General features: G+C 36.5%; 2 protein-coding genes across 4 annotated transcripts; both read left to right on the forward strand.

Moving 5' to 3' along the window:
• Positions 1–2,351: 2,351 nt before the first annotated feature.
• NAC058 (NAC domain containing protein 58) lies at positions 2,352–4,271 on the forward strand. Its single transcript, XM_010266829.2, has 3 exons — positions 2,352–2,708; positions 3,091–3,356; positions 3,478–4,271. The coding sequence occupies exons 1-3, from the start codon at positions 2,555–2,557 to the stop codon at positions 3,958–3,960; spliced, it is 903 nt and encodes a 300-aa protein (XP_010265131.1). The 5' UTR covers positions 2,352–2,554; the 3' UTR covers positions 3,961–4,271.
• Positions 4,272–8,209: 3,938 nt separating this feature from the next.
• On the forward strand, positions 8,210–18,767 carry ESP1 (hydroxyproline-rich glycoprotein family protein). 3 transcript variants are annotated; one of them, XM_010266828.3, is made up of 7 exons: positions 8,210–8,439; positions 8,589–8,666; positions 14,502–14,540; positions 14,641–15,225; positions 15,373–15,420; positions 17,980–18,156; positions 18,246–18,767. In XM_010266828.3, exons 1-7 carry the CDS (start codon positions 8,347–8,349, stop codon positions 18,366–18,368), a joined length of 1,143 nt encoding a protein of 380 aa, XP_010265130.1. In that variant the 5' UTR covers positions 8,210–8,346; the 3' UTR covers positions 18,369–18,767. The 3 variants fall into 3 exon arrangements, with proteins under 3 accessions (XP_010265130.1, XP_010265128.1, XP_010265129.1); XM_010266826.3 differs by having other exon boundaries at positions 8,211–8,439; positions 15,328–15,420; XM_010266827.3 differs by having other exon boundaries at positions 8,211–8,439; positions 8,604–8,666; positions 15,328–15,420.
• The last annotated feature ends 577 nt before the right edge of the window (positions 18,768–19,344 follow it).

The following is a 19,344-nucleotide window of genomic DNA, read 5'->3' on the forward strand; positions in this document are numbered from 1 at the left end:
AAATTCTAATATCGATTCCTGTCTTGACCAAACAGGTTATAGAATAGATCATTCCAATTCCGATTTTAATTCTAGTTCCGACAATCCTAAATTTGATCCAAATAGATTTTCAATCCAAAATATACAACTCACAAAGACAGACTGGGTGGGTTTGGATGGATAACAAGCGGGTACATTATGTGGCTGGGTAAACAATTAAACATTGCCACCCATAAGCCCATCATTGTATATTTTAAGGAACCAAATTGGGTGAAGGTAATGCGTGTAAATTGTTGAAAGATTGGTTTTGGTAGATACTGTCGGATGCAACAGTCTTTGAGCGTTGAGCTTGGATGCAACAGTCTGAATTGATGACATCAAACTCTATACATAAGCGAAAAGAGCATATGTAGTAACGATAGACACAGGTGACTTCATTAAAAAAAAAAAAAAAAAACACAGACCTTCTGTTTCTTAAAAAGGTCTTCCTTGTCATCTACCAAAAGAAAATAAAGCCTTTCCTTGTCCATTACGGAGCACCCAAATTCTAAACGTGTTGAGGTTGTGAACACTACAATAATTGCTCCTGCATTATCTTGAATATATTAGAACAGAGAGAGTATAAAAGGGGTTAGGACGATATATAATTTAATATAATTTACAATAAGCAAAAGACTAGCTGGAGGAACATTAAAAAAAATCTCGAAGATATCACGGTGGAGGAACAACGCTAATTAAGGAAAGATATGGTCTTGCGTTTTAGTGGTCACTTTAGCCACTTTTAACTAATAGTTGATGAGTTCAATACCCAAATAATAATAATAATAAAAAAATCTGTTGAATTTTGTTAGCTAGGGAAATTGGATGAATCGACTCCGGATTTAAAAAGTGTAATTTTATACTGGCACGTCACTGTACGCGAAAGAGATCGATAGAGGTGAGCAGAGTGTGGAGAGAGTAAAATAAATGGATAAGAATTTCCATACGGTGATCTGGACGTGAAGCCGAGGCAAGTGTAAGCATTATATATAGTAAATAAAAGATGAAAAAATATATTACATTTTCCCCCTATACTTTTTACTCTAATTAATTTTTTTAGGGTATGGTATTTAACAAATTAATTAATTAATTACCAATCAAGGGCATTCTCATAAATTCACATAAGATCTTAATTGGTCATGAAAATATTTTAGTTGCGGCACCTTTTTGCATGGTACGACAGAATTAACGGCCTTTATTCTAAAGAAAGCTGCTGATATATACAACGAGTCATCTGGGTCAACTGGGCAAGGTTTTAAAGTGACTCGCCAAGTTATAGCCGAAAGGATCGATGCAAGAGGTACCCACTACCCAGTCGGATATCCCTTTAGTTTTCGAGATCCATTGATTAACAAGGCTGTGTTGGTTGACAGTCAGACCGTTCGGTTTGTGAATTGTACAGATAATCAGTTTTGTTTTACTCTAAACTTATTTTTTGACAAAAAATCCTTAAAAAAATTAATAATTCATTGATTTAGATGGTTGAATCATTGACCTATTCAATGATTTTGACTATTTTTTATGTTTTATTTTTTTAAAATTTATTTTTTAAAACAGACTATTCAATCCGAAAATCAGTGGCCAAAACGATTCCCAAATCCCGATTATATTTCAGTTTCCTGTTTACATGATAACTCTGAAAAATGAAAAATGAAAAATCCGGGCGACTCTAGGCTATTTTATGATGTAACCAATGATGCAATCTTTTACTTGTATTTCCCTAATAGCCATGGCCCTGTGCGCGTGCGTATGCGTGTATCTAGAAGAAGAATAAGAAGAGATCGACCGGTTAATTAAAGTCCACATAGACGATGTACACAGTCTACCATATCATTCTTCCCTCTTAAATAATTCTTCTCAGTAGACTAGCGTGAGAGATGACGGGCCCGCCGGCCCGGTGGGTAGAAACGGTTGGAGCTGGTCGGACTAGTGCAAATAAACAAGAATATCTGGTATAACAACGTCACCTATGTTGAATCCTTGGATGATGGAACCTTCTTAACCAATCACTTTTGCCACACTAGCTAATAAGGCCAAATTAGGGTATTGCCCAATATAAAGTTTTGGGGCACACGTGGCATGTCATGATCCACTATCCGATGGGCCCTACTTGGGGTATTATTATATATAAGCCCACTGACCATCACCTTGATTGATTGATTAGATTATGCTAACCAACCCATCTATATTTTGTTTGATGTCTGTGCCTCTTAGCTAGAAGATTCATCTGTTAGCTTTTCAGTACTACTAACGAGCTAAAAAGCAAACTACGGGTTCTAAATTCTAATGTTGTTGGTGGTGGGATTTACAGAAATCTTCACTATTAATATATCTTAAACTTGTATGAACCATGCATTTTGTCAACATGTTAGATGGGATAAAGTAATCTAGAGACGACAGCTTCTCACTCAAGGATGTACTATAGAAAACGACTGCATGATATTAACATTTGAAACAGTTGCATTTTTAAGCCTCCCTTCCTTTCTTTGGCTTTGGCTAGACTGATCGAACCCCACTAGTTTCCAGTCTTTGACATATGGAAGAGAATCTCCCTCCTGGTTTTAGATTTCATCCAACTGATGAAGAGCTTATCATGTATTATTTAACCCGCAAAGTTGCTGATTTTAGTTTCGTATCAAGAGCTATTACAGATGTGGACTTCAATAAGTGCGAACCTTGGGACCTCCCAGGTAACTTCTTCTTCTTCATTGTTCTGTTCTAACTAAATGTTGGTTTATTTTAATTTCTTTGCTTTTTTTTTTATTAGATTTTAGATCGACATAGACTACTTCTGTAATCCTGTTGAATGTTAATCCTTATTTGGGTTTTCCTTAATTTCAATGAATAGATAGATATAAGATGAATTAATATGACATGCACACTAAAGGTTGTGTTAGTTTTACATATATACAATAATAGATCCTGCATATATTATGTAAGGGTAGTGAAGTTGTTCTACCAGAGAGTGCACCAAGAAAAAAGAACTTTAATTGTCACATATATAGTTTCTCAGAGTTGTTATTAGCCTAAATGAAAAGTCGAATTGATTTGGGTTATGACAACCTTGTATAGGCAAGGCTACCATGGGGGAGAAAGAATGGTATTTTTTTAGCTTGAAGGACCGAAAGTACCCAACTGGGCTTAGAACAAACCGAGCCACAGATGCAGGGTATTGGAAAACAACAGGCAAAGACAAGGAGATCTTCCACTGTGGAGTATTGATAGGTTTGAAGAAAACCCTAGTATTTTACAAGGGCAGAGCTCCCAAGGGAGAGAAGAGTAATTGGGTGATGCATGAATATAGGCTGCAAACCAAGTTTACCTACAAACCCATTAAGGTAATAAACACATGGAACACTGAAACCCTTCCTCTCCTTTACTTAATTATTTATTTTCATTAATTCTGGGATATATATGATTGATCCAATGATCTTAATTTGCTTGTTCCTTCACACACAGGACGAGTGGGTGGTCTGTAGGGTGTTTCAGAAGAACGCCATCAATAAGAAACCATACTTCACTCCATTCCACCCGTCTCTTGAATCTGATTGTGATGACACCACGCTAGAAGGGTTTGAATTATCGCATCCAAGTAGTGTAGCTAATTCTTCAAGCTGTTTCAGTTCTGTTTCTACTAACAATAGCAACAATGGCAACATTGTCAACTTAAACATGAATTGGACTTCTGCAAAAGAAGCAACCAACCATCCGTCTCTCAGCTGCTCTCCAAGCTTGCTTGGTCCGGATTTATCAATGAATTCCATGATTTTGACGGCATTACAGTTGGGGGGGTATCAACCACGAGAAGCTGCAATGACTGACTTAAGCTCTTTTCCGACGCAAGGGAACTCTCGCTTCATAACTGATTTGAATTCTAATTTCCCTGCTTCTTCCATTGATTCTGTGCAGCAACGACAATTCAATGTGGACTCTATTTGGTGAAGCTGTGTTGAAGTCATCGCTTCATAATACGTACGCCATTTGTAATTTGTTTTAGGTTATCACCATTTCCTTCTTTCGAGTAGTGCATCAGATAGCATCGCAACCATGACTCAGACGTTGGGACCGCTTATCCAAATCCTTCGTCAAGTGAAGCTAAGCCCTTACAAGAAGAATCAACTTGTACTAAGATGGTGCAGTTAGTTGACATCAGGGGAAATTGCCTGTTACATCTTTTATGTCTAACGTAACCTAACTAATGTTTTAATATCTTGTTATAAATTGCTATGGAAGTATGGAACTCTTGGCTTTCATTCAAAGACATATGTATGTGATGATGGATTTTCATAAGAGCCGAGCTTGAGCTCAAGTCTCTAGATCAAGTGAAGCTTGAGCCTAACACTATTTCTATGAGCCAAGCTCGAATAGCCAAATATTTGGCTTGGCTCAGCTCGAGTATACCCCTACTTGGTGCAATTAGGGATGGCAAATTCGTGGGAATTTTTGGGTATTCGACCCGTCCCGACCCTAATAGGACCCGTTCATCAAAACCCTATAGGGTTTGGGACGGGTTTGGGTTTTGATTTTAGGGTATATGATACCTGATACCTGAGATGCATAAATATGAACCTATTATATATATCATGCACAAATTTATAAATTTTAAGTACTAAGGTAATTATTCTATTATTAATATTTTATTTGTATATTTTTTTTGGGATTAAAATCATTATTTGATGTAAATTTGGATTTGATAGATTGTTTATTTCATTTAGTTATAAAATGCTAATTTTAAATATTATTTCTTTTAATTTTTAGTTAGAATTGTTAATCATATACATGCATTGATTGTTTTGATGAACACAAAAGTTAATACAATCTATTTTATTTCATTAAATAACACAAAAGACGAGACGGCTTAGTGCATGGTTTAAAGTAGTGTTAAGAGATTTGACACTATCATTAATTGATCTGGGCTCAAGTCACATTAAAGCATTAAGAAACTATTATATTTTTTAGTAGAAAACGTTTGGTCAAGGGGTTTAATTGGTGGGACAGGTTTGGGACGGGATGGGTTTAGGAATTTGAGAGGAAAAGTTAGACGGATTTGGAATCACGGAAATATAGGCGGGTTTGGGAATAAGTAAGGCAATTTGCATGGGTACCCTACCCGTTGCCATTCCTAGGTGCAATGGTAAAATATCAGGCTGCAAGCAAGTGTTAGAATCCAGGTTAAAGTCTAGGGGTGGTTTCTCACAGCCACTTACAGCTGTGCATTGGGAATTGAAGTGAGTGGATGACATGAGCACAGTTTTGTGAGGACTGAATCTGAGTTCTTCCAAGACCCTAGATAGCTGGACCCAACATTGGGTAATGCCCTTTCCAGATTGGTTAAGGTCATGTTTGGGAGTGTTTATGTTAAAAAAGATGCTTAAAAACAAATGCTTATTCGAATAGCACTTATTTGCATTTGGCACTCAACTTTTTCAAGTACTTCTCAAATAAGCATTTGTGACTATTTTTGTCTCTCATTTTCTTTCAAATTTTATGAAAGTACTTTTATAAAAGTACTTTTATTAAAACACTTTTGTGAAAGTACTTTTATGAAAATACTTTTATGAAAGTACTTTTATGAAAACACTTTTATAAAAAACACTTATGAAAGCACTTTTATAAAAAACACATGAAAGCATTTTTATAAAAGTACTTTTACGAAAGTATTTTTATGAAAGCACTTTTATAAAAGCACTTTTACGAAAGCACTTTAATAAAAGTAATTCTATGAAAGTACTTTCATAAAAATACTTTCGTAAAAGTACTTTTATAAAAATGCTTTCATGAAAATACTTTAATAAAAGAACTTTTACAAAACCACTTTTATGAAAGTACTTTTTATAGAATTCAACTAGGGATAGTTTTATAAGTGATATTTTAAACTTCAACTAGGGATAATTTTGAAAGAAAAAAAATGAATAAGTGCTTATTTTATAAGCACTTAAAAAAAGCTAGTAATTTGGGCTTAAAAAATATAGCCCTTATTTTTAAAATAAGCACTTATTTTGAACTTATTTCCCAAACACCAATAAGTGCTTAATAGTGTGATCCTGACTCAAATAAGCACTTATTTCGAGTAAATACTTATTTTAAACACTTCCAAACATGGCCTAAATACTTTATTAATTAAATTCCCATTGATTTTTATATTAGAAAACATAGCTGAAGCCATTAACTGTATATTAAGATGCTGGCATAGCATGTAATCCCCTTCCAAGTGAGCCCAATAACAGATAGGAGGAAGATCAGGAACCCATTGATCCAAAATCTTATGCAAATTGAGGAATTGGATCCAATGCCTGGATTTTGCAATATCAAAGTAAAAGGCTTTACAAGTCGATTAAAGATGATTCGAATGGAGTACATGAGTAAATTGATACGAGTCGTATGGACAATACGAGTATTTGGGCATGCCACACCAGTTTTTACTATGTTGTGCCTATTAGATCCGGTCCCATGGATACATGTGTTTGCTTTCAAAAAAACCTTCTCGATCCTATCAATCATAGGGATATGCCTGACTATCTCACATAATAAAATTGTGAATCGAAGCAAGGTTTATCATTCATTATTAAAGACGAGTAACTAAAATTTAAGGTTTTCTAATACATGAATTACCCTTATTGGGCACACATTTTGTACAAATTGCATCATTCCACGCCTAAACCTACTAGATATCTTGTGGTGTTGGTTGCCTGCCAAATGAGATAGGGTGGAATTAATACTCATCCTCCTGGTTGTGAATTGTGATGAAAGAGACATATATGTTACATAACTCAAAGGCTGAGCTTGAGGCATTCCTACCTCTTACGAACTGACTTATACATGTCCCTTCATTACTAATTTTGAGTCACTTCTTGGCGACTCAGACCCAAGTGTTGGGAGAATGGAGTGACTTGTGTTCGGGAACAATTAGGGCTGTAATCGAGTTGAGTCGAAATAAGTATCAAGTTTCTCGAGCTCCAATTCGACTAAAAAATTCGACTCGAGCTCAGTCGAGTTTCATATATTTGGCTCGAACTGAATTCAAGCCAATTATAAATAAATTAATATTAAAAATTATAAATAAATCAATATTAAGTATATTAAAAATAAAAATATATTTTAAAAATCAATTATAAATATATTTATTTATATTATAAATACAAATATATTAAAAAATATTATTTTATTATGAATTTGATTAGATTTACGAGCCACTCAAGCTGGTTATTGTGAAGCTTGAACTCGTCAATTACTGCAAGCCGAGCCTGATCAGCAACTCGCAAATAGGCTCGGCTCACTTACACCCTAGGAACAATTGAACAAGGAAGTTGCAATTAGCCAATTACTGTCTAATCCTTTGGATGGTAGAACCTAGAAAGGGAACTAAGAAATCATCATTTGTGGGTTCCACCTTAATTGAACCAATTTTATCCATCTGATTTAATTTTTATTTTAAGAAAGCCTGTAGGCTTGGTCAATGCATTAAATCTTTTTCCAGTACAGGCCGGATAAACTCAGGAGGTGAAGACCAGGTGTAACTGGTCTTTGAGAGTTGAGCTTAGCTCTGTTCTTTGACATCTGGCATAAACAAATCTGCCAAACCCAAATGAGTTTGAGGCTCCATCCACATTGATTGAATTGGAAGTATGCCTTAAAAGGCTGAATATCAGGGCCTGGGCTCCACTTATCTTACATCTTTATGTGGGAGTTTGCAGCAGATAGAATTAATACCTTTAAACTAATCTTCAGTATTAATACCTTTAAACTAATCTTATTGACTAGATCGACTATGAAACACATAACTACTGTCATGCTAGAAGCTGATTTTTGCCTATAATCTCCATTAATTAAGGGATCCATTTAACGGTTAGTTTTGATCATGTTATGGGCCCTAGTTATTTTTCTAAAGAACCAACTGCATGTCCTGCAGCATTTTTTCTCTGCACGTTCAGGGACTATCTAGTTGAAATTTGAACTCATTTAAGTTGTTTCGTCCGATATGAAAGAAATTATGAATTGGAGTCTAGCTCGGTACCCTATATGATTCTTTTTGGTTCTCTGGGCCTTTCTCGTTGAACATCTTCGCGGACTAGGCCCATAACGTTTTGAGCAGACTTAAGGCCCAATTATTTCTCCGACCACAGTATACGGCCTAGAAATCCCACGGCCCCGTTTACCCTCAAGCCTCAATCCCTCCTTTAATCGCGAATTCGCGATTCATTTGTGCAAATACACGGAATTAGGGGTGTCGAAGCTATCGCTCGTCCCCCGTGTCGCTGGCTTCGGATTTCGGACCGTCGAAGAATTTAAAACTTACAGAAGTGAAAACCTGCTCTCTGCGTCGAAAACATGGCGGGAAAGCAGATCGCAGGTGACTCTTTTACATCTAATCTTGCTGGGATGTCAAAGAACCAGCTTTACGACATCATGTCGCAGATGAAAGTAAGCTTTACTCCTTTCTGAAAGAAAATTTTATACTATTGCCCTTCCATTATATTTCCTTTATCATTATTATTTTCTTCCTGAATAATATCGTTGTTCACTCTTATCAAAAGAAAATACAACACCAATGTTTCGGTTTATTTGATCAGACTCTAATCGAACAGAATCAGCAGCAAGCGAGGCAGATACTGGTCGAGAATCCTCTTTTGACAAAAGCCCTTTTCCAGGTGTGTTTCTGGCCTCTTTTCTCCTTCCTTCTGATTTAGGGTTTAAAATGAAATATTTGGTTTCCAGAGGACTGGCTTCTTCTTGTTCTTTTTTCTCAATCCTAAATTATCGAACGCCCCTGTCTGCAAAACTTCTATTTCTCCTCTGCTTTTCACATGCTATTTGGTCTAATTGAGGTTCTATGTCCATAGCTATATTTTCTGTCACGGTGCAGCTGATGAAAAATCGAATATAAGATAAGCTAGGTTATAGTGACATATTATTTCTATGATATTCTCTTCAAAGAACAGCCACTTAGTGGTAATAGGATTTAAAATTTAGGTTTGATGGACATATATTGTTGGGTATGGGATACAAGGATTTGTTGAGATACACATGCTTGTAAAACATTAAGAAGGAAATTTAGTAAAGTTCCTAATGCCAATGAAATAATGAAAAATTTGTACTTGTCGATTCATATAAAACTTCTTGCTTGTTCGAAAAGTAAAACAAAATAACCCTGTTAGGAAGGTCAAGTCTCTTATGTTCCGCACGAGTTGCCTATTGCCAGAAATGTTTGTGTACACCATGCATGAAGAAGAGCCCCAATGACATTAATCCCAACCGTTCTGCTACCAGTTGAGCTTCTAAACTGCCCGACCATTAGATTCCATTTGCCAACACTAAACTTTGGAGTGGATTTGAACGCATTGTTTCCTTTTCCAAACCATTCTTCTACCTTCCCTTTTGTATACTATAGTCCTTGAGTACAACTTTTGGTTGTATATGGTTCTTTTGTTTTCATTTATAATATAATTCAACACCTTACTTTTTCTCTCTCTCTCTCAAAAAAAAAAAAGAAACCAAAAACAAAAGAAAAAGAAAAAAATCAAAATCTTTTGACCTTGACATCACCTCCTAGTCTCCATTAAGTTCTCATCCCTCGTTGAACATCTTCTGTACCAAAGCTGATGAATCTTCCAACCAGGCGTGAATCTAGCAACTCTAATTGTTCTCTAAGTTCACCAATATCCATTATGACCACCCCTATTCTACAACCACGAAGTTCCTCATCCAATGCACTAGATAGCATCCTCAACTCTTCTCCATCGTTATCAGATATTTTTTCACTACTTCAAAACCATGTTCTTTTTGGCCTCACCTCGGCTCTCTTGGAATTATGGAATAAAAGGATCAAAATCTATATTTACTGACTACTGTTTAAATTCATGTTCATTGTGATGGAGTACAAAAATAAAAAAAAAACCTAAGACATTTATTGCCTAGAAGAAAAAAAAAAGCTTTTCAGTTCAACCACTTCATCTTAGGGCTGTAATCAGGTTGGATTTGGATTGGATTCAGCAATCAGCAGCATCCGAATTTGATCCAACTAATGAAATATTAAATTCGAATCTGATTCAAAATCCTGTCAGACTTAATCCAACTCTGCTTCATTTTTTTTATAGAAGGAAATTAAAAGATAAAAGTTACTTTTTAACCATATTTTTCAAGGTGTTGAGGCAAGGCTAGGCGATGGGGTGGGGGCACCTTGTTGTCTATAAACTTCATAAAAGAAATGGATAAATTTCATTTAAAACATAGAAAATCAACATATTCATGACAAAATGGAAGAAAGAAAAGAAATTTCATAAAATTGAGGGTCTGGCCTCTATTTTTTTCCCTTGGAAAAGAAGAAAAGAAAAAGGAGGATAAAACCAATATGTTTTGATTGGACAAAATTTTGAGTTATTTCATGCTTATTAGTTGAGGTTTAAGTCTTTGAGGGTTCAAGACAATATACATCTTGATTGAACCCTAACAAATAAGAAAAATAATAAAAAGAAACTAGTATTTTGAGTTATTCCATGCCTAACATACCTTTGTCCCTTGGATCATTTTGAAATCAACTCTCGGTTCTTGTGCAATTTGTTTCACTTCTCTAAAATGTGTCTATATTGCCATAACCCCTGGTTGTTATCAGTGATTTAAAAGGCGCGCCTAGGCGCATAGGCGAGGCGCATTTTGGGGTATGCGCCTCGCTCAGGTCCTAGGCACATCCTTTCAAAAGGCGCGCGCTTGATGCACCTTGTGCCTCAGCCTAGGCATGTGCCTTTTTAAAATTTTGCACTTTTTGCTTTTTTTTTTTTTTGAGTCTAACGGCTGGGCCTTTGCCCCCGGACCCCCGACCATAGAATCAAGAAAGCAATATGTTTTACATCACATTAACTACTTGAAGCAATGCAATTAAGGAAAAAAAGAGATTGTGGGTTTTACATGCTTGAAAATGCTTTATATGTTTGCTTTTATTTTTAAATTTTCATTTGAATACACTTTACATGTTATGTTTATGTATTTTAATTTTAGATAATAGGTATTTTTAAATCATTTGTTTTAAATTTTAAGTTTATATTTTTTATTAACATTATGTTTAATTTTTTTTTTTGCAAATTTTTGGCATTTTTTTTGAATTTTTCTGACTCTTTTTTTGATTTTTAGCTTTTTTTTTTTGTAATTTTGCGCCTTTCTTAAAAACGCACGTGCCTCGCCTTGCGCCTTATGCCTCAAGCACAAATTGGCCCTTGCGCTTTTAAAACACTGGTTGTTATTCTTTATGCAGCTCACCTCCCTCAAGTGTCATATTTCAACACTTATATCTTGGTTGCATTGGGTACATATCAACTCTAACAGGGGTATGTTAGGCATGTATGACTATTTTTTTTTGATCAGTAGGCATGTATGACTATTGAATAGGTGCTTTGATACCAAACTGATATAGGAAAAATTCAACTCAAGATGGTTGTTTAAAGCTTGTTGAAAGTTTTAGAAAGGCTTTTATGAAGAGAATGAAAGCTAATGGGTAGGTTTGATTTGGTTACAAAGGGTCTCCGTTCCCAAAATGTAAAAAGTTTCGAATTGAGGAAAATAGGTAGAGGGTTGGAATCAAGGTTCTAAGTTGATATGCTTGATACTCATGGTTCTTTTTTCAGTTTGATAATTTGCAAATGCGTATATTAGGATTATTATCATTTAAATCTATTAAAAAGCCCAAACTCCATGTATTTCACATTATCAGCGGCCCTGAAAACTGATATATATCATATGATACGGTGTGATCTGTATCGATACTTTGAACCTTGGTTGGAATTTGTCATTGAAAATTTTAATGTAGGTTTAGAATGGAGAGTTGTAGGGAGGTGACTGAATTTGTTAATAGAAACAATTAAAAAAATATAGGTTTAGAATGGAGAGTAGTTGGGGTAAGGCTTGGATGGTGATGATGATAAGGGTTCTATGGGAGTTTAAATATGAAACTTAGGTAGGATAGAAAGGTGAATAAAGTCTGCAAGAAACAACATAATGTTGATGACATTTAAAGGTGGTTTGGCACAAATGGACAAAACTGCTGTAATGAGAAATTCAAGTAGGAGGAATTCATGAAGGAATTTATGTAGGATCAATATCAGACCTTTGTTATGTGATTTGATGATGGTTTTTCCTGGTCATTGATGGTTAATCAATGCTAGAATCAGAAAACTTGTAGAGAGAGATTTCCCTTTTTATTTTAGGCTGCATTTGTTAAGAGTGCAAAACAGCCCAAAACCAATTATCTCAAAGTTACAAAACAGCCCAGAGCAAATTGTCCCTAAAGGTTCCTTGCTTTGCCAAAGTATCAGCTAGTCTATTTGCTGACCTTCTAGTCCACTTGAAAAATACCCCAATCTCCCTTGCATCCAACCAATTAACAGTTTAGAGTCCCCTTCCACCTCAATTTGGTGGAGGCCCAACTGCTTAGCCAATTTTTTTTTCCCGCTTTGCTTAGCCAACTTTAAACCTTGAAGTGTATTGTCTTATTACCATTAATCCATCTCTTCATTTATCTTGCACTGATAAATTTACAGTGTCTTGTTCAGTTGTAATGGGTGCAAACATGAATCTCAAGGCTGGAACTGAAATATTTTACATTGACCAACTTTGAATGCAAAGTTTGCTTCCATTGTTCCCATTTTGAATGCAAAATCAGTTGAAAAAAAATTTACTTTCATTCTCAGTACAAAAACATATTCTTACCAAAGAACTGCAAAACCAAATGGGAGTGCAAGTTCGTTTTGGTTCCACCTTTGCATTCTTACCAAATGCACAAAATGCAGCCTTAATGAAAACTTTCCTTTTTTTATCTGACTACCTTCGAGTGGCCAACAAAAAGAGGGGAACTGATGTGAAAATGTGTCAGAGCAACTATTATGTGGACCATTTGGGAGGAGAGGAATGCTAGAGTTTTCCAAGGAAAGGAAAGAAGTCTAGCTGAAGTAAAGGAGTGCATATTGACAAGAACAATTCTATGGCCGAAAGCTTCAGACCTTTTTGTGAACTAGCAAGTGTGCAAGCATGTGGAAATTTTTTAGGGAAAATTCCTGATAGGTACGGTACCTTGTTCTTTAGGCCGAGTGCCAATTTAGTGCCCGGACTTTAAAACGCGACAATCTAGTACCCGAACTTTCATTTTGCGACAATCTAGTACCCGGCGTTAACCAGCTGTTAAGTGGCATGCAAAAAGACAAAAATGCCCTTCAAGTGTCATCTAATTTTCTTTATCAACCATTTGGTAAAACCAGATCGGCAGTGCCACCTATTCATCGTCTCGTCTCTCCTCACTCTTTCCTCCTCTCCACCCCTCTAATTTGCTAGTCTAATAATGCTGCCTATTCATCCCCTCCCACCAACTCACAGGATGTGATGCACATGATGGGGCGGATGTGCTTCCTTATAGACATGGTGGAAACATTGTAAAATATGCAAAAATATAGAATGGTATTTTATGAAATGATGGAAGAAGCATAGAAACAGCTTTTTTAAATTATTATCTATTTATCTTGTTCCAAATCATTAAGCCATACTAAGAAACTAGGGTTATAGACAAAAGAATACATTCTGAAGTTGTTCCGTAAACCTTGAGATTCAAAACTTCATGATAGAATGAGTTAAAGCAAAATTTAAACTCATAGAAAATGTAAATGGTTTTAATAGATCAACCAAATAATCTATTACACAAACAAAAACTAATATTTAATTACTTGTTTGAAATGAATATTGAGCTAGCTCAAAGCGGTAATCATGCAAGTTAGGTGGGTAATAAAATCTGTTGCTCTACATGACTACAATATTATTACCTACTTTTGTTATAATACTATTTCTTGTACTCTGCACAGTGCTAATAGTGTTCATTGGGGAATATGTTGGTGTAAAATTTCATGTCACTACCCATGGAAGTGAAAATGGAAATATGTTGTGGAAACTCTCTTGTACTCCACAGAGTGTTGGTAATGTTTATTTGGGAATATGTTGATTCCCATAAAATTTCGTGTCGCTACCCATGGAAATGGAAATATGTCATTGAAATATTAGGGAAATTAGGGACATTTTAAACCATGTTCCTAAGGGGAGGTAACATCTCATGCCTCCTCTTTGGGGGACTGTACACTTTCTTCTCTTCTTAATAAAACTACCACTCATTTATCAAAAAAAAAAAAAATCCTTTACTACCAAAAGGAAAATTATTGATGCACATTTCTGAAAAACTGAATGATTAATCCCATTTACCAGCCACATTTTGACACTCTGAAACATGTGTATAAACTCTTAGTGTAGTCAATTTCACTAGGACTAAATTGAACTTACAGAATTGCCATTATTGGAAAATTGGTGCGGCAATGTAGATGTTGTATTGCTTTTTTTTTTTGGGTCTTATTTTTATGAGGAAGTCATGTAGTTTTTATATTATGACATTTTACTGGTGGCATTTGACTACATAGAGTTAGAGTTGGCAATTTCATTTTTTCCTTCACATGTTTTTTCAGGCACAAATTATGCTTGGGATGGTACAACCTCCACAACTGGTATTATTTTTTTTTTTCAACTTGACTGTTTCTTCTCCAGTTAGGCATTTGTGCATTTGTTTTGAATCTAAACTTGTTTATCTTTTTTTTTTTGGTTCAGATGCCAAACATTCAACAATCTCTATCTCAGCATTCTCAACAATCGGTACAAACAGGTCAGCAACTAAATGTTCAGGCTGCACACTCATTGCCAATCCAAGTTGGACAACAGGATCAAGCAAGTGCATCCCAGACCCAAATTCCAGTTAGAAAGCAACATCAGAACCAACCTGCAATGCCTCTCCCACCTGCTTCTGTTCCACCGGTAACCCATCAATCACAGCCAATGCCATCACATTCTCTACAGAAAGTGCAGCAGGCTAAGGGGCACTTGAATTCAGCAATGACCTCAATGTCACTTCCACAATCCTCCCAAATTCATGCTATACCTTCACTTCCACTACATTCTGCTCCACAGATGCCCCCACTTCTTCCACCCCAGTTACCTGCTATCTCCAGTCAGTCACAACAATCAATGCAGACTACAGGTGTTCCTCATTTGCCACTGCAACCACCATTACCACCACAGCCTAGGCCACCTTCAATGCCACCTTTTCCACATCAGCTTCATTCACAGATGGGGCCGAATTTGGGTTACCAGCCATCTGGTGCACCACAGCCTCACCTTTCGCAACCAACATTTCATGTAAGCTATGCCTGCAGAAATTTTGAAAGTTAAAGTGAGCATTGATTTTATCTCATATAAAACATGGAAGGATGGAGCTAATTAAGTGTGCATTTTTTTCAGTCAGTTACCAAACCCCCAGTTACAATTGGTTCTACATTTCCACAGGGACAGCCACCACTGCCAAGTCAGCCACCGCCTCAGTCACTATATCAGGTATACTTGTAATTTTGGTTTTGGATTTAAGTAGCTATAGTTTTTTGATAGACCTTAAAAGTTAATGCTCAATTAGGAAAGGAAATGCTGTTGTATTGATGCAACAAGTTCTCATGGCTGACTGAGGTTGGCTATGTTAGTCGAGGATGACCAGCTCTGGTTCCCTGTCCTGATGGATACCTATGATGCCCATAAGGATACCTACATGGGAAACAGGGATATAAGTCTCCATTTCCTAAAATGCCAGACGTGGATATGGGTACAGATCTGATATGATATGCTTATAGCATGTCTTCATATCTAGTTTTTGAAACTGTCATTTCTCAATACTTGTGTTTTTGTGGATATAATTAAATTTTTTACATATTCAGATTTTCCTATAGCATGAAAAACATCATTTTACATATTTTAAAAGCGTTAATGCTATAGAATATATCTTAAAGTATCCATGCAGTATTAGATGCTGGATTGGGTACTTAATGTGCCCTACACCAGTATGCAAGGCATGTTTAGGCATCAAGGTAATTGAGCTGTCCTGACTCCTGAATTCCTTGAGCACCTTGGTGAACCGTAGTTGCTTTGGTGGAGCTTGAAATGAGGACTGCTATCACATCTTCCTCTTGTTTTCTAATCTTGATGTTCTCTTTTCTAAGAGTGAATAAAGCATGTGGCAATATGTATGAAAACAGATCTTGTAGAATTCCAGCTCCCTCATATTAATTGGTGCAGTATCCAGAACTTGAAAGAGTAATTGGTTTCTGTACTTGGGTCAAATGCTTGGTCAAACTTTCCTTGGAGAATGAGGAAAGATAGCTGAACTGGAATGTGTTTTAGAAGGGAAGTTTCATTAAAAGCCTTATTTGCTATCCTTTTGGCCTTGGATCCAACAGAATTGACCTTTAGGCTCTGTTTGATTTGCGAGAAAAGGGTGGGAAAGATGGAATATTCCTAAAATATTCCAATTTCCCATGTTTGTTTTGTGAGATGCACAGAAAAGGGATGGGAAAATAGGGGGATGCACTTCCTCAAAAGTTGGGATTTGGGGTCACACCAAAACAGTGCGACCCCAGTGGGAAAATAAAGGGAAAGAGTATTAGGCTTGCCCATTAAAGAGTCTGTTGTCTGTCTTCTCCACTTCCTCCACTCAATAGCTACGTTCAAGCTTCCGGTGATCTTTTCAGTTGTTTTTAGTTCCTTTTTATATTTTGAGCTCCAAAACCCAAATAGATATCTGGTGCAACCATAGTAGGCCGTGGCTGCGATGGTTTCCAACGACCAACGACCATGGCTGCCTTCTTCGATGGTCTGCCATATCAGTTGGCCAGCTCTCTCTCTCTGGTGTTTAATTTCATTCTACCATTTTACTTTGATTAATAGATATAACCTGTTTTTCTCAAAAAACAGATCTCCTTTTTTCTCTATCCATCATTTACTCTGTCCCTCGTCTACTACTTGGATGATACTGTTATTGTACTTTCATTTGCTAATGCGATGATTCTCATGAAGTGTTTCCAAACATCATTATCATTCCTTGTATTAGAATGGTGATTTTCAGAAATTATTTCCAAATGCACTCTCATCCTGATAATTAATTATTTTCAGAATTTTATCCAACTGTAGAACAAAGAGATGCCCTTCAATCGTAATAGGTACAATGTGGTTTCAAAGGTCAGAAACCAACAAACAAATCCCAACATAGGCAAGCCAGTAGCGTTCAAGCCCACCTTTAAATCTCCTGTTCTCTAAATTTGCAGAACTGCAGCCATCCACCGAACACCTTTACTTGGAACAATCTCATCCAAACCCATCTAACCAGTACTGATCCCTATCATCTAATTTGGAGCCTGTGAGCAATTGAAATCACTACAGGAAGAAAAAGGATTCATGAATCATGATATTGTAGGTATATGAAAAATGGTGGATTCAATAAGAGTTTGAAGCTTTTTAGACAGATGATTGATATTTGGAGTTAAATAGTTTTCTTTTGAACTCTGATTTATGTGACATATTTCAACATGTTTTCTCTCAATAATCTTCCCACAAACCAAATGATGGAAAGTGAAAATTTCACACTTTCTCATCCCACCCAAATCTTCCCACAAACCAAACAGAGCCTTACTTCCCCTTTCTTTTTCCTAGTTATAGATGTTTTGTAGTTGTTTCTATTGTATTGTGTGTGTGAATGAGTGAATATAGATGGCCCGCTAATATGTAGAGAATCATATCTTATAATTATTCCTGCGTGATGGATATTTGGTTGGAATTTATATTTATATTTGGGGTTTCCGAGTATACAAAAGGGATTCCGTTTGATATTTGGTTTGGTAGGGCTTTATGTTATAGGAAATATCTGTGCTATGTCCGTTTGAGCCTGTGGAGAATCAGGTGCTTTTTAGTGTTGATTGGTTTGTTTTCATTCCTTTTAAATATATCCTAGTTTATATTCCTTTTCCCTTTGTGCGTTTTAATTTTACTTTATTTTATTTTATTATTATTATTATTTTTTTTTTGGGGGGGGGGGAGTTTGGTATTAGCTTATCTTACCTGCCATTCTTTCAGGTTGGTGGTTCACATTTGGTGGAGTATAGTCAGGCAGGAAGCTCCATGCAAGTGGAACGAGGAGGTGCTTGGGTACACAGTCCAGCAGACAATGCAACAGGAATGCAGCTTCCAGGCCCACCGCCACTGGTACCTGGTCATATTGGCGCTGGTAGCCAGCCTCCACGTCCACCACAGGTAAATTAATCAGTCCTTAGCAAAATATATTTTCATGGGTTTATAACAACTTGTACATTTATTGGCTTCCATTTTTATTTTTGGCACAGTTAACTCCTGAGATGGAGAAGGCATTGCTTCAACAAGTCATGAGTCTCACGCCAGAACAGATTAATCTTCTGCCTCCAGAACAAAGGCACCAGGTGCTTCAACTACAGCAGATGCTGCGCTAAATGATGAGCTATTGGCACACAATTACATGGCCAAACATGAGTTCACGTTGCAGTGTTGACTGTACCACTATCTGTTAGACTTGGTGCTAGCACGGTTCACCATCATATTAGATTATTTGGCCAGCCTCAGTGAAGGATCATTAAGAAGTCATCAAGATGATCCGGTGCAAGGCAAGCAAAATTGAGCATGCAAAACTGTTTATTTAGCTTCAATGCTGCATCAGCCAATCCAATGCCGTTGATGGTGATCCACATTGCTGAGGATTTTTCTTGTTGATCTTTAATTTGATTCCCATCTATCTTTGCCGCCCATGTCTGTAAAATTTTATCGTTTCCGAAGTTCCCTCTGCTTAGTGCTTACTACTGTGAATTATATAATCAATATGGCGTTTAGATTTAGAAGATCATACTGGTATGGTATGGTTGCTGACAATTTCTAGTGCAGCTTCCATTCCCTTTTGTCTGGAAGCTGCAGGGTAAGTAGTGCTGGTGGGTATTCGGGAGGGGTCCAGACGTCCAGTCATGGGTATGTGGTACGCATTGCATATGTTTGACTAGTGCATGTATATGTGTGGTCCGCTCTCTGTGCAACATTTGTAGCTTTCGGCTTTCCCACATGTGCTTGCTTTTCAGAGAGCATGTTTCAACATTTGTCCGGTCTTTAGGCCTGTGAGAAAAAGACGAAAGCAACTATAGCCTTAAACCCCACCATGATGGTATTTGGAAGATTACAAAATGGACCAGTTTTTTTAAAAGGGATTTCGGTTCTGGACTAATTCCTTAATTAGTTTGGGAGATTTAAGTCCTCTTTTACAGAGATATCTACTTAGTACTTAATATAATTAACTTGTGCAGTCAAAGATGTTGCCCATTGAAATATAGTGGGGTGGCTGAAGTCAGCCTGATGGGGAGAGTTGCATCATGTGTGCAGTCTGACCTGACGGGTTATATACATAGACACCAATGGTTGGTTACA

This window comes from Nelumbo nucifera, chromosome 4, assembly GCF_055504915.1.
Source record: "Nelumbo nucifera cultivar China Antique chromosome 4, China Antique-T2T, whole genome shotgun sequence".
Classification (NCBI taxonomy): Eukaryota; Viridiplantae; Streptophyta; class Magnoliopsida; order Proteales; family Nelumbonaceae; genus Nelumbo; species Nelumbo nucifera.